The sequence below is a fragment of the Salvia miltiorrhiza genome, chromosome 6 (assembly GCF_028751815.1).
Source record: "Salvia miltiorrhiza cultivar Shanhuang (shh) chromosome 6, IMPLAD_Smil_shh, whole genome shotgun sequence".
NCBI lineage: Eukaryota > Viridiplantae > Streptophyta > Magnoliopsida > Lamiales > Lamiaceae > Salvia > Salvia miltiorrhiza.
The window spans coordinates 15793174-15809624 of NC_080392.1; the positions used below are offsets into that span (position 1 = coordinate 15793174).

The 16451-nt window shown below is 34.1% G+C and overlaps 2 protein-coding genes across 2 annotated transcripts; one reads left to right on the forward strand and one right to left on the reverse strand.

The window, feature by feature from the left end:
• Window positions 1-2739: 2739 nt before the first annotated feature.
• On the reverse strand, window positions 2740-6861 carry LOC130990167 (uncharacterized). Its single transcript, XM_057914383.1, has 6 exons — window positions 5735-6861; window positions 5351-5410; window positions 4631-4684; window positions 3926-3988; window positions 3541-3623; window positions 2740-3006 (listed from the first exon to the last, which is right to left on the reverse strand). The coding sequence occupies exons 1-6, from the start codon at window positions 5804-5806 to the stop codon at window positions 2907-2909; spliced, it is 432 nt and encodes a 143-aa protein (XP_057770366.1). The 5' UTR covers window positions 5807-6861; the 3' UTR covers window positions 2740-2906.
• A 3765-nt stretch (window positions 6862-10626) lies between these two features.
• LOC130990169 (polygalacturonase-like) lies at window positions 10627-13036 on the forward strand. The gene is made up of 4 exons (XM_057914384.1): window positions 10627-10758; window positions 11043-11360; window positions 11992-12510; window positions 12833-13036. Exons 1-4 carry the CDS (start codon window positions 10627-10629, stop codon window positions 13013-13015), a joined length of 1152 nt encoding a protein of 383 aa, XP_057770367.1. The 3' UTR covers window positions 13016-13036.
• Window positions 13037-16451: the final 3415 nt, after the last annotated feature.

Consider the following 16451-nt stretch of genomic DNA (forward strand, 5'->3'; position numbering starts at 1 on the left):
GGGGAGTGAAATTGGGATTTAAACCGTGCAACCAAAAGTTCGTAAGTGAGAAACATCAGGTTCTCGACAAAAAATAATTTACATTTGGGGAGTATTCATGATTGGCTTATGGCCTTAGTCGAACTAATGTTGCAACATGTAATATGGCATGACCCCAAGCAGTAGTTGGGGGTTTTGATTTCATAAGTACTGGTCTAGCAATAATTTGAAGGCGTTTAATAAACGATTCCGCTAAACCATTTTGAGTATGGGAGCGACTGAATGTTCAATCTCAATTCCAATAGCCATACAATAGTTTTCAAAGGCTTTAGACATAAACTCACTAGCATTATCAAGACGAATTCTTTTAATTGAATTGTCTGTGAATTGAGCTCTTAATTTTATGATTTGAGCAAGTAGTCTAGCAAATGTTGCATTTCTAGTAGAAAGCAAGCATACATGTGACCATCAATAAAAAAAAAAAAAAAACATCAATCAATACCAATACTATAAAGTATCGAAAAGGTCCACAAGGTGGATGTATATGTCCACAAATGTCTCCTTGAATTTTTTTCTAAGAAAGATGGAGATTCGGTATTAACCTTCGTATATGAAGGTCTAATGACTAACTTGCCTTGCGCACAAGCATCACATGGGAATTCATTTGTAGAAAGAATCTTTTGATTCTTTATGTTGTGCCCATATGAATTATTGATTATTCGGCGCATCATAGTCGCTCCAGGATGTCCAAACCTATCATGCCAAAGCTTAAAGCTTTTTGTATCATTGAACTTTACGTTCATGACGTGGTTTGTCTCAATTGCTTTTATGAATGTGTAATACATTCCAGAAGGTAGTGTTGCTAATTTTTCTTTTGTCAGCTTATAGCCTGAAACAAAAGAATTTATGCAAAGATATTCATTTCTACCTTTCACACAATTGTCTCGATGTGGTATCCATTATTACGGACATTATTGAAACTTAGTAAGTTTCTTTTAAACTTACTAAAGTGCAGGGCATTTTCAATATCTAATTTAGTATCATTTGGCAAAATGATACAAGCTCTTCCGGAGCCTTCAATGATGTTTGATGCACCTGATATTGTGTTAACATTATCCTCAGCTAATGTCAAACTTAAGGAAATAATATGTGTAGTGGCACTATCGCCAAGACAAATATCACAAGATTTCATATGATGTTAATGTATATATATTCATGCCTTGTTAAAAACCTCTCCGCAAAAACCCTATGGGAAAAATTCGGTAGAGGAAAAGAGTACAAGACATATATATTTACTCATATATTACACTAGTTGCCTCGTTAAAAACCTTAACTAAGAAAACCTCGTAGGAAAAAACTTAGTAAGGGAAAAAGAGTACAACCATTCGGCCTTTAGTGCCATTTGACATTCACGGTCTAATTTTCAAGATCATGTAATATATATTTCTCTTCAAGAACATGTAATATTCTTCAGTAATATTACCTGTGCTACTTTAATAGCATCAATTTAAGATCTTAATTATTCAGGAACACTACTTGTGCTCAAGGTCTAATTTTCGAGAGCATGTAATATGAATTGCTCTTCAAAAGCATGTAATATTCTTTAGGAATATTACTTAGGAATATTACTTGTGCTACTTTAATAGCACCAATTTAAGATCCTGAATGTAATATTCTTCAGGAATACTACTTGTGCTATTTAAATAGCATCAATTAATTTTCAAGATCATTTTTTTTAATATATAGTCTATTTCAGAATATAACATGTTAAATCTCAAAATAATACAAAAATCATGGAATTTGGCATGAAAAAAAAAACAATAAACTTGACAGTAAACAAATTGATTTGATTTATTTTAATGAATATCAATTCGTCATATTAGAGGAAATTATAAAAGTAGGAATTTGATAAAATCCTATCAATTCTCGACAAAAAAAAAAAAAAAAATTATTGATCTCATCACCAAAGCATGTGAATAAATTGAATCCGAAAAAGGGGCCTTCAATATCTCCATTTTAAAGCATGGAAAACAACACTACTAGAAAAACGCTCATAGATAACGGATTTTATCCGTTATCTATGAGCAAAAAAACCGTTGTGTATAGTGGTGTTATCTATTATAGGTGTCATACACAACGGTTTAAAAACCGTTATCTATGAAGGGAAAAGATAACGGTACAACCACACATACATAACGGTTATAAAACCGTTATCTATATTGATTATACATAACGGTTTTCGACTGTTATGTATTATAATTTATCCGTTATCTATTCCATAATATATATTTTTTTCATATTATAGTTAACAGTTTTTTATACTTTTTATAACGGTTTAAACCGTTATCTTTGTAAGAAAAAGATAACGGTTTTCCACTGTTATGTATTAGAATTTATCCGTTATCTATTCCATAATATATATTTTTTTCATATTATAGTTAACAGTTTTTTATACATTTTATAACGGTTTAAACCGTTATCTTTGTAAGAAAAAGATAACGGTTTTCCACTGTTATGTATTAGAATTTATCCGTTATGTATTATATAATATTTCTTTTTTCCCATATTATAGTTAACAGTTTTTTATACTTTTTATAACAGTTTAAACCGTTATCTTTGTAAGACATAGACAACGGTTTTGCATGTATTAGATAACAGTTTTCCGCATATTTTTTTATATATTCTTAATTTTTCCTTTTATTTATATCTAAAAATCAATAAAAAAAAGTCAAATAATAAAATAACATTGACAAGATAATATTAGCATATATAACATAGCATCCAACAATTCGAGCTACACAAGTTGCCTGTTAATACATGTTTTACTACATGCGCATGTAGTAAACATCACATACATTTTTGTCTAACAATTCTCCCACCATACAAGCACCAGCTTCTTAATATCGCCCAATTTTATACAAACTACATCACCAGGGACAAGAATAGCAGCATCTTTTCCATGGACTTTTCATGGAACCTTCTATTCCAAACTCTTCTAGACTCTTCAGAGCTGCCCGGTTCAAGAACCTACAGTTACACCAAAACACTTTTGTTACAAATGGCTCACTGCTGCACTTAGTAGAAGTAGCACTACTCCCTGCATTAATTATTTCTTTCCTTTCTTTTTTCACAAGAGTATAAAATCTTCCAGCAAAGAGATGAGAGGAAAAACACATGACAGAGAAGCAGCCAGCAAATAAATCTGGGATGATAGCTGCAATGATGGGGATGAAAGTGATGCTTCCATTGAAATATAAACATGCGTAAGAGGTTCACCTGGTAATTGAAACAGAAACATGCACTGAGCAATTAACTACATAATGCTCAAGCTAGCCATGAACACCTACACCTATTTCACAAGTCATACTGCCATTCATATGTTAATGCCTTTTCCAGATATTAGTGGCAATCTAGTTGTTAGGAGTTCGGGCCTCAACATTTTTTGAAAGCCAATTGTCTCAAACATATGGCAGCATGCAAGACATAGATGGATACATGAAGTATAAGGCACATTTAATCTAAAAAGCAGACAAAAAAAAAGAGATTGGGCACGAAAATCACCTTAGCCCAGCTGCCACACTCATTTGGCTAAGTTCCTTGCCCATTTCATCACTGAAATCTGAGTTCCCACCTGCTCTAATCCCCTAGCAAACATTCGAATCAGTTGAGAATCAGCCACACAAATCATTCGAATCAACAAAATGAAAAGAGGATTAAACTGACAGAACCTCTTTGAATCAGCCACACAAATCAAACCTTTCGAATGCACAATTTGAGATGAACACAAGCACTTTAAAGAAGAAACTAAACTGAAGTATAGATTATAGGATTTTACACTTATGCATGAAAATGCATTTGATTATATTGCTAAGGATGCTTCAAATCAAACATTTATTTTTATGCTAATGCAGATGGTAGGTCAAGGGAGAAAGGAGGCAAAACATACTTGGAGTTTCAAATCAAGCATCACACACTTCATAACTGCCAAGCCGAAGTCACCAATATTAACCTACATGATCCAATTAGATGAAGATAATCATAACCACATCCCCACAATTTCAAACCTATAACTTCATAAATCCAATCAAATGTTAGTTGCAAGCAATGTCAGAGTCGAAGAAAGTTAGCCCCAGCTAGAGAGAGAGAAAGAGGTTGATGCAGTTGTGATGAGAGTGGCGTGTGGAGAAGAAGGGGTTGCAGCAAATAGGAGATGGAAATGAGATTATAAGCGAATAAACACCATCACCTGCCAAACCACAATCATTTTATACTACCTAACTAGCAGTTGCTTATCAAACAAACAAATGCAAGAGAATATGTGTAGAAACTCAATTCCCAATTTCTAGTAAACAAGTTTGAAATAAAACCTCAAACCAGATCTAAAATTACACTGCACAGAACAGCAGCTCAAAGCACCGAAATACCAAAAAAAATTATACCACAATGCAGAACCAAATGATGAAATATAGAAGAAAAAATGTATTCACATATGGAAACATATGGCAGCATGCAAGACATAGATGGATACATGAAGTATAAGGCACATTTAATCTAAAAAGCAGACAACAAAAAAAAGATTGGGCACGAAAATCATATCATGCAGACAACAGGAGGAGTCTAACAGACTATCATATCATGGAGATATTGGTACCTGAAATGCTTCTCGTTCCTCCTTTTCCTTTAACTTGTCATCTAGTGCTTTTCGCTACAAAAAATGGTAATAGATTAAGATACAAAGATTAATTAAAAATCATATACTTGAGCAATTGAGGATAATCGAATAACATGGTTGGCACCTGCAAAAACATGGCTTATTTGTGAATTTGAGTTAACCATGAGCATATAAAAGAACCATCATCATGTATTGAATAAGGTATGAGAAAGTCAGATTACGGAAGCGTTCATACAAGTCGAGATCATTAGTTTCTGTTCTGAAAGTCAAAGGTGACCTCTTGTGATTAAGTTAATTCTCAAAGTCTATTGAGCAACAAGAATACAAGAAGCTTTCTATTCAAGTCTAGATGCCGATCTCACCGAGTATCTATTTCAGTATCACCGAGTATCTATTTCAGTATCCCCTGGCCTTATAGGACTTGAAACAAAGTTCACAAGAATTCATTGTGCTAATTATCTTCTCAAATCAATCATTCAGCCATATGGCATTAAATTCATAGAGAGTAAAGGGTCATTGCAAGCAGTTCTAACTTCTCTCACCTCAGACGAAGCTTGGGTCCTATTACATCTTCAAGAAACCGAGCAAAAGCAGACTACATGGCTCTAAAGCTATCATTTCATAATATTTATTGACTAATCACAAACACTGAACTCAATTAATTCTACAGAGAGAATAGAAATACAAATACAGACCAACCTTCAAGTTTTGCGGCGTAAGAATCGCAACACGACTAGAGCACAGCTCCAAAATGACAACCTGCAATAGACACATAACATTGCTATTTTGGGTAGTGACAAGGAAAATGGGGCATAATAATAATAGCAGAAGACCTCAAAGTACATTAAGAAGGGGTTTACTTTTCATGATTGTGTATTTTTATCCTTGTTACTAGGATTTTTCCAATCCTATCATTTCAATAGGATATGAATTAAACAAAATTAGCTCAAGTTATAGAAATTATCAAGGGTCTTGGGATATCCAAATTTCCAATCCATGACGCAAACAATGAATTATCATATACTACCACTAAGAGAAAAGAGTATTAGTACATAGTAGTTAAATCAATCAAAAGAAAAGCACCTGGGGTTTCAAGAATTCTATCACAGCCTGAACTTCTTGGCAAGATTCCAGAAAATGACAGAGCAATTCCATTAAGCTATTCTGATTTAATAACCAATTTCTATCCGAACAATGCAACAAAATTCCCAGCAGTAATCAGAAGGAGAAAAACAGTTGGAAAATGGTAAAAAGAGCTGATTCAGATCTAGAAATTAAACTGTATAATCATGGAAATCTCAAAACAAATACACATAAAAAAAACACCAAAATTACCGTAGAAACGTGGGCGGTTCCAACCAAATATACAATTGAGGATAATCGAATAACAAAGAGATAATTCAAAAACTTAAGCAAAATAGCTTGACAAATTAAAAAATTTGAGCAAAATAGCTTCAGATAATTTAAAAAATTCGAGCAAAAGCCCTAATCTAAATCATATTGTTACCAACAAAGTTCAAAAATTAGGGATTTGGAATGAGATTTGCGTAAGGGATGAATAATTAGGGATTCTACCTTGGTGGTGGCTATTGTAGAAGGCGGCGGCGACAGCGGCGGCTCCTAGGGTCTGCGATTGAGAGCTCGACCGGCGACAGCTGCTAGGCCTAACGGACGGAGAGAGAGAGACGGGTGCGGTAGGTGGCAGACGGAGAAGCAAAAAACCCGATCTGCTGCTGCTGCTGCGAGAAGAGCGGCGTCGGCGGAGGAGAGGGGTGGTCTGCTCGTGCTCGGTGGAGGGGAGAAGGGTGCTCCGCCGCTCGATCTGCTGCTGCGAGAAGAGCGGCGTCAGAGGCGACGCGATGCAGGGTGGGTGGGGGCAGGGGCGGTCACTGACTCACTAGCACCGGCGTCCGGTTGCTCGTGCAGCGTCGTCCGGCGCGGCGTCACCGGGGGGAGGCGGCGGGTGTGTTAGGAGTATTGGAGCAAGCTTGAAAATCAGATTTGGAGTTAGGTTTTGAATTTTACCTAAAGTATAACAATTAAAAAAAACTTTATTAAAAAAAAGAAAAAAAAATAATGTTAATACATAACAGTATTGAGAGGCGCATTTCTTAACGGTAAAAAAACTGTTGTAAAAAAGTGTTAATAGATAACGGTTGGCTTAACGGTTTGATAAACCGTTATGTATGTAACTAATAGATAACGCTAAAAGATAACGGATTACATCATACTGTTATCTATTGTTATGGATAACACTACATAGATAACGGATTTCTTCAAAACCGTTGTCTTTTCTAGAAAATGCGCTCATACATAACGGTTTTTTTAAAAAACCGTTATGTATGAAGTGTTATGTATGTGAAATTTTGTAGTAGTGGCAACGATTAAAATGATCAAACAATTGAATCCAAAAGTTGAACTATCAAAATATTCATTTGAATATGTATCAATCGAATCCAAAAGCTCTAACAATATTAGAAATCAACGAACATAAATTTATTAGAATATAGGATAGTACCTAGAAATAGTCGAATTCGATCATGAATACTAATACTCCTATCATATTATGAATTACGCAATTATTATGTCGAAGCAATGGTACGAATTGAAATTCAATTAATTAATTAATTCTATTTACCTTGATTTGAGATTGATGTAGAATTCTGCTTCAAACATCTTCCATTGATACGTACAACGGCCATTGCTTTCCATGCCATTTTTGATGGAGTAAGTCGGAAGAAAAAAAACAATTGAATCAAAACACAAAAATAATTGCTAGAGTGTTGACTCCATCAGATTCACAAAATACAAATCATGCGACTTTTTTTTTTAATGAAAATAGTTTAAGGATAAACCATAACACCAACAATAAAAGTAGAACGATCGTGCTGATAACATGTTATAAACTAGAGAGAAACGAGAGAATATAGAAGAGAATACGAATTAAGTGTATTCAATATGAGGACCAAAGACCTCTATTTATACAAGTAGAAAGCTAGGGTTTTAGGGAGATTTCTTGGTCAACACACATAAGATATATCTTATAGATATATTTACAACAGTTTGGATGTACTTTTGGGAATAGTTGCAAACTTTGTTATGCTTTTATTATGGGATTCTATTGTGTTTTAGATTTGCTATCATTGACTCGGCGGATTTTTTTTTTCTCTTTCAAAATTAAAACAGACATTGATTTTGTTTTAACTCAGTATTTTTTAGTAGTTCAGAACCGGTGCATCACATCTATTAATTATTAATTAAGGATGACAATCGGGTTAATTTATTCAATTTCGAGTCAACCATGTTAGGTTGCGGGCAATTTTTTATGAGGTCATTTAGACTGAAAGTTTTTCAGGTTAAATCTTTTAACTCTAACGTAACACTAAATTTTCGAGTTTTGTGTTAATTCTATTCGGCCCGTCTGACTCAAAATTTAAGAAAAAAAATAAATTAATATATATTTATCTTAATAATTTTATATTTATAATAAATTAATACACACATAAATGATTGTCATTTCAACATCAATTTACATAATAAGTATTAATAGTAGTATGCAACTATTAGAGTGACAGAGACACAAACATTTTTTCTGAATAATTAGTATCATTTTATAAATTTACATCAAAACATTGTACGTAAACCATTAAACTAAAAATAAAAATAAGTAAAATGATGAGAACTTTTGCATATTGAATCAAAATATTTAAAAAATTTAATAAAATTAATTTTCAAAAATAAAGTAATGAAGCTGTGAAATTAAATAACGAAAAAAAAAATTAAATTACACAAGCAACTCAAAATTTTTTGGGCCAATCCTATGAGACTCGGGCTATTTTCGGGCCAACTCTACCAAGATGTCGGGCTATCCGATTATGGGTTTTGAAACTTTTGCAGGTTATAAATTTTTTATTGGATGTAATCCAATGTCTTACTTCATTCGTCCCCCATATTTATACCTAGAATCTTTCGACACATGTTTTTAATAAAAAAAAGTGGATGAGAAAGTTGTTGAATGTATTAATAATAAACAAAAGGGATATTTGCCGTAAAATACATGAACGTTCAACAAATTCCGATTTTTCCCATAACCTTTAAAATTTGAAAAAAAATTCAACACCTTTCAATTGTTTATGTTTTTTCCAACGGGTATGAAATATCCCCAAATACAAGTTGATTATAGGGCTTTTGACTTGGATTTTTTGATACTTAACCATGAGAGGTTTTCAATTCACAGATACATCGACTTTATTATGTCACCTTTATTATCCTTCATGCTTAGGTATCAAAAAATCTAAGTCAAAAGTCCTAAAATTAGCTACTATATGGGGGTATTTCATATATACCCATGGAAAAAATTAGAATAAATCGAAAAGTGGTGTATTTTTCTTCAAAGTTTAAAGGTCATGGGAAAAATCAGAATTTGTTGAAAGTTCGTGTATTTTACGGCAAATATCTCTAAATAAAATGTTGATAGAGAATCCCATGTTGAGAGTATTGAAAATGGAAAAAGTATCCCATGCTAAGAGAAAAATTATGTCTTATGTAGTGTCAAAAAATAGAAGGGCGCATATAATTTGGAAACATACCAAAAAGGAAGAAAAAAAAAAAAAAAAGAAGGACATAATTTTAAGAATGAAGGAGTATAACTTTATCTGGCAAGAATACACTACAAAAAAAATATTGTTAGAGGAAAAAAAGTATCGTTAAAACTCCATTTTTCATCGTTAAAAATAGTTAGCGATGGAACAGATCAGTCATTATTCCTTTAGTTGCAATCTCAAATAACGAAAATTTTCGTCATTAAAATTAACGACACATTGATGAGACGCAAATTTTCGTCATTAATTCGACGTCTCATTTTGCCCAAAATTTTCTTATAGAATTAACTACGAAAACTTTTGGTCGTTAACTAAGATTTGACAAACGTATTTTCGTCGTTGATCTATCACTAGTTTTTATTACTTTATTTTAAATTTATTTATTATTTTCAATTGCGGGGTTTTATTATTTGTTTTAGAATTAATAGTATTTTATGTCCCGATCACTTTCAGCATTTTCCAGAAAATATCCCGTACTTTCATTTTCTCCCAAAAACCCTGAACTTTTAGTTTTTTTTTTCATAAAATGCCCCGCTATACAAAATTCGATGACGGAAAGATGACAAAAACCCCGAACTTTAAGCGTTTTTCAAGAATGGTGGTTCCTAATATGGTTTTCCAACAATGACGATTCCCAAAATATTTCTTTCGGCGAGATATTTCATCTTTTTGTCAACGAATTTTGTATAGCGGGATATTTTATGAAAAAAACTAAAAGTCCGGCGTTTTAGAAGAAAATAAAAGTTCGGGACATTTTGTGAAAAACGTTGAAAGTTCGAGACATAAAACACTACTAACCCTTTGTTTTAATTTTATAATTATATACAGTTTTTCATCGAGCTGGAGGATGGGTAGGCTGCTGAAATTAACGACGGATCTCTTTCCATGGTTAATGTCCGTCTTTAATTTTTCTTTTTATTTTTATGAGAAACTTAATTTTGAGTTTTTTTAATAATGATATATTTTAGAAATAAAAAGAAAAACCCAGAGTTGGCTGTTTGTTTGATTTTTTTTCCACAATGTCGTGGTTGTATTATCTGCCCTGAGCCCTATTAATATAAAGTTCAACGGATGCATAGAAAATTTAAATAATTAAAGAAGAAAATATAAACTTTATCATATATATGTATATATATAAACAAACAACTAATAACATTGTAATTAATTAACAGGAAATAGAAACCGTCTATATAATTAATTACTTGCTAATTAATAGTAGAAGAAAAGAAACAGCTTGTATCTTTCAAATAAATAATTCTTCATTTTTTTGGTTCTCTCTATCTGTCGAGTTTCAGTTTCTGTCACTCTTGTTGACAATTTAAACTAATAATAATATAAGTGCATGCACTAAAAAAGTAATAACGATAAGAGATGATGACAATTAAGTGCATTTCCTCATTAATTCTACTAGTTTTGCCATTAATCTTGGCATATCATACCTTTGCGCAGCCCCAAATCTTTGATATTACAACTTATGGTGCTACACCGGATACAGATATCAGTGAGGTAATTTTACTCCTATTATAATTATATTTATCGACATTTGAGTAGAATTGCAAAATTGTCTAACCTTTCAAAAAAGTTGGTACAAAACAAAATTTTCAATCTTGAGGTGGACTGCCGGATCGGATTTTCTTTTTTATGCCATATGATAAAATGGTCCAGCTCGATCACCTTTCCTATGTCGAAAATTTCGTCTCATAATTAGTGGGTGATATAAAAATTAATTAAACTGATACACAGTTAAATAAAACGTAAGTTAATTATATACAAACTTACATGAATTAAAGGCTTTATTGAATGCATGGGAGGATGCAATTGTATCAGCAAATGAAAGCAAAATAGTGATTCCACAAGGAACATGGATGCTAAGCCAAGCGGAATTAGCCGGTCCGGGTTTGGGTCCTATTGAGATTGAAAATCAAGGCACTGTTTTAGCAAATGCAGATCCTAATTCCATGCCCAACCCCAAAGCCCAATGGATCGCGGTTAATTACGTCAATTCCTTCACCCTCTCCGGCCACGGCGTTTTCGACGGTCAGGGCGCCCTGCAAGCCTGGGCAACCAACGACTGCAACGTCAATAGGAATTGCTCCAAGCTTCCAATTGTACGTATATATATCGTGTTTCTCTTTACTCATTTATGTGTCGGATTATCTATTAGGAGACGTCTACTTTGTAGGATTAGTCTTGATAGATAAAAATAGTAAGGTTAATTCTTTGTTTACTTTGATGGATTGAAACTTTGGGATATTCTTGATTATATATTTTTATCATTCAAGCTAGTTTAATTTGCTTGATTTTTATCTCATTTAAAGGGTGCATGGGATTGCAAACAATCCTACTCTTGAAGATAAAAATACTCAAGCATGCATTTTATCAATCACGCAAAGTAAATGCCACCTTATATATATTATTGTTACTTGTTGAGAGAATTTCAGATCTGATGATATTTGCTAATGAAATTAAGTTCTTGATTGTTATACATGTACACATACATATTGTAATAAATTTCGTGAATTTTATATGTCAGAATTAGGCAAGTTTTAAAATTTCACATCATCCGTTAATATAATATATAAGATCATGCATGTTTCATATATAATGATGTTGTATATTTTTTTATGCCGCATCATTATATTATGATATGATATTTAAAATGGACACAATATATATATTGAAATGTTAATATGACATAAATTAATGTAAGATGCATAAATTGATTTGTAATGTGTGCAGAACTTGAGCTTCAATTTTATGAACAACTCCGTGATTCAAGATGTTACTAGCAAAGACAGCAAGAATTTTCATATAAACTGTCTAGCATGCATGAACGTGAGCTTCATCCGGCTGACGGTTGTTGCCCCGGGCGACAGTCCGAACACCGACGGAATCCACGTGGCCCGGTCCACGATGGTCAACATCGCCGATTCCGTGATCGCAACGGGAGACGACTGCGTGTCGATGGGCGACGATCTCACACAAGTCTACATCCACAATGTAACTTGCGGGCCGGGCCACGGCATCAGCATTGGAAGCCTTGGAAGGAACCTCAATGAGAGGAACATTTCTGGCATATACGTCAAGAATTGCAGCTTCATCCAAACTCAGAATGGTGTGAGGATCAAGACATGGCCATCTGCCCCAGCCACCATCATATTGTCTAACCTTCACTTCGAAAATTTGATCATGCAAAATGCTAGTAATCCTATTATCATCGATCAACAATACTGCCCTTGGAATTTGTGCAATTTAACTGTAAGTTTCATTTCTTCCAACCATTTCAAAATACTACTCGACTTTTATCAAATTCTGATTTTGTATACCATGTCACTACTAAGTTGGGAAGTAGCAAAATCAGACTAAATTAATAGTTAAATTATTATCACGCTAAACTTTAAAGTTGATATGCAAAGCTAAAATTGGACAAAAATTCAGTCATTTATGTAGATAATTAACACTTTATAAAACATATATAGTGATTCCATTATCATTTTTTCTCAGAAGTTACACAATTGTCTAGCTAACTATTACAAACAAACCATAATTATAATCGAATAAAAGACAATATAATTGGCAGAGCCCATCACTTATCGAAATTAGGCAAGTGAGAATCAAGAATGTGAAGGGGACAACAAGTAGTTCACACGCGGTGAAGCTTTCTTGCAGTTCAGCTAAGCCATGCGACGATGTGAAAATTGGAGATGTAGATATTACAAGTGCTAAAATGGAAGGAACCAAGCTCGGATTTTCCTTGAGGTAATTGCTAAACAAAAACTATTAATTTCACTATATTTTTATGTAGATATATTGATGTTAGGTTGGAAATCATGCAGAAGCATTGGTCAATTGGATTATACTATGTCGGGTGGGACAGACATAAAGGACGATCCAGAACTTGTATCATCGAATATTTCTCCATCACCTACTATTTCTCCATCTATAAATCCCTTATAATTCTACACATTTTGATTATTGAGTTAATTACCATTTTAATATAATTAACTAGTTTTACTCACGATGCAATGCACGAGAGAGTTTAATTTTTAACAATAAATATTAATTGTTTCAAAGTATTTTTTATATTTAAAATTTAATTAGTTATTAATATAATATGGATGTTATTAATTATATGGGTAGAAACAATTATTAATTACTTGTTCTTTCAAATAAAAATTATTGTGAATGTTGTTAGTATAGGACGTGTAAGTATTTGAAATGATGTCTCTTATTGGAACTCACGATGATTTAAGCAATATATATATTAATGACGTTGAGGATTGTAGTGAGAGAGTGGAAGGACAGATTGGAAGTAGTAGCGTCGAGAATTGAGAATGTTGTAAGAATATTAATGGCGTGCGTCAGAAGAAGGGGATCAGATTAGGAAGACGGCAGAAGAGCTGGGCACCACCGTGAGGGGGGCGACGGAGGCGGGTCGCGCTTCGCGGATTGAGTTGGATTCGTTCATTGCCCATGTCACAAGATAGAAGATCTTCTTTCCACCACAATTAATCCTACTATATACGAATGCTCCAATATTTACTTGAACTAATTATAAAGTGTAATGATATTATAATTATTAAATAATTTAAATATTTTATAGTAGTTAATATCAAGAGTATTATTATTATTATTATTATTATTATTATTATTATTATTATTATTATTATTATTATTATTATTATGCAATTTTATTAAAGAAAAGAAAAGAAAATAAAAAAGCACCCTTGACAGCATAAACGCAGACGCAGACTAAGGGATAATACACTGTAATTAGAGTTACATTTAACTTAACAAAAAAGAAGAGTAATATTCACATGTGTTGTATTCTACATCCTATATTTATGTGATTTCACATATGGCATGCCGGACCGAGTCGACATGCGGCATATGTGTTGCGCTGGGGAACCCCCGGACTTGTGGTGGACACGATTGTTGGTGCTGAGCACGGAGTGGAGAAAAGTGGAACGCGTGTGAACCAAGCGCGATTAAAAAAACAGAGAAAGAGGAGAGAGAGTCGCTGGAGGAGAACAAACGCAGACGCACAGACACAGAGAAGAAGAAGGAGATTTGCCCTATTTTTGTTCAATTTTTGTTGGGCTTTTTGCCCTATTTCATTTTGGGTTTTTTAATTTTGAATGGGCTAAATATAATTTCGAATTATTTCACCGATTTTGTTACCTAATTTTTAAAATAATTTTTTTATTTTAATTATTATAATTTTTATTTTTATTTATGTAATATTGAAATTTAATTTTAATGTAATGTTGAATTTTAAAATTAAAAAGTTAAATAAGATAAAATTAAAAGTAATATAGCCAATGCACTGGAGAAGGGATGCGCTATAAGGTGGCGACCACCTTAAACCTATTTCCTTCCCTCTGTCCATTATCAAACCTATTTCCTTCCCTCTGTCCATCTGAAACAACATTTTTATGATTATCAGTTTTCTGACCCTTATTAAAATTGTGGTGTGGGTTTTCTGATTATCCTTTATTCACAAACATGACCTCACCATGCAGTGGCTTGGGTTTTAGCAATTTCAGTTCACTTTCTTTGGTCTTAAGACCATTGACAATCATGTCACATGTAACTTTAGACCCACCATACTTCAAAGCTGATTTTACTTCTGAAAAAGACTCAGGGATTGATCCCAACAAGATTTGAGGTGCATACTTTTCAATTGAATCATCCCCAGCAAGTTTTAAATCATGTAATAATTTGTGAAAATCATCCAAGTTGGAGTCAACATCTTTTGAAGGATCCATTTGAAAAGTCATGAATTGATTTTGTGAAGACCATGCAGACACTTTAGATGATGCAGAGTAAATGGAATTTAGGTCATCCCACAAGTCCTTAGCACATAAATGGTGAGACACCTTTCTAACCACTGTACTACTCAAATTTAACAAAATTGTGGCCCTAGCATTATCATTCATGTCATGCAGCTTCTCATCAGTCACAGTTTTATCAATTTTAGTCAATAAAGCTTTATTAACCTTTTCCTTAACCAAAATGCATTCTATTTTGGTTTTCCAGTCCTCAAAATCATCTCTGCCATTAAATGGCACCATATGCATGTTGTTCATGATGGACACAGATGCAGCAGACAAGCAAACACCCCTCCACACAGAGGAAACCCAACAAGCACACAAAACAACAGAAGTAGGTTAGAACTGACCTCAAAGCAGAATCACTCTAAGGTTAAAGAGCTGTGGATTGCCCAATTCTCAGCACAGATTGATATGTGGAGCAAGATTCACACAGGTCACCCTAGATGTTCCAAATGACTGACCCAGTCAAGAAAATATAGAGAAAACTCTCAATCCAAGAGAGTTTAACAGAATCAGCAGAATTTCAGAATATATCACGGCAAAAAATTTCCGAAGAAAACACAAGAGACCACACAGCCACTCTAAATAACCCATTTTCTCTCTTGTTTTCCAGAATACTCGCACGAGGAGACCCTTTAAAGGGAATCCAGACGAACTGGACCGTCACAAGAGAGACCTATCACAGGCCTTGAATGTCAAGGGTTTATTGAGAGGTGACAAACAATAATGCGGAAGCACAGTTAACAACAGGATCGCAAGATACCAAAAGAACAAAACACCGAAAAGCAGCATAGAGAACCAATCCTAAAACTAGGAGCTCGGGTTCCAGCCAATTTACCAAAGCCAATTCTCCCAGGTAGGGGAGAAATCGGACTTACCAACTCCTTGCTCGTCGGGAGCGACTCGTCACAGCCCAGAGGGCGGTGGGATGGAGGAGGTGCGGTCGGAGGGTGCCCCGACTAGGTCACCGTGGCTCTGATACCATTGTTGGGTATCTTCACCTAGCCGGAGGTTCACCGCTTGATTTCTGACCGTCCTGCCGCCTCCACAGTTGCTCAAGCAACTCAGAATCCTTAGCTCTGTCCTTCTTCTTCTTCCTCCTTCTTCGAACTTGTTCCTGCAATACCAGAAGAAAAACAAGTAAAGGAAGAAAAAGGGAAAACAAAAGGAAGAAGAAAGGAGAACAGAAGTAATCAAAGAGCAGGGCTGAAAAATAGGAAAAATGTGTCATTGGGACACTTTTGGCTCAGAATTTTTCCCACAGTAGGCAAGGCTCTTCCGGCAGCTCAAAGAATCACGACAAAGGGAGGTGGAAATGCAGATAGGCGCTCAGTTCTCGTATGCACAGCCACCAAGGTCAGGAAT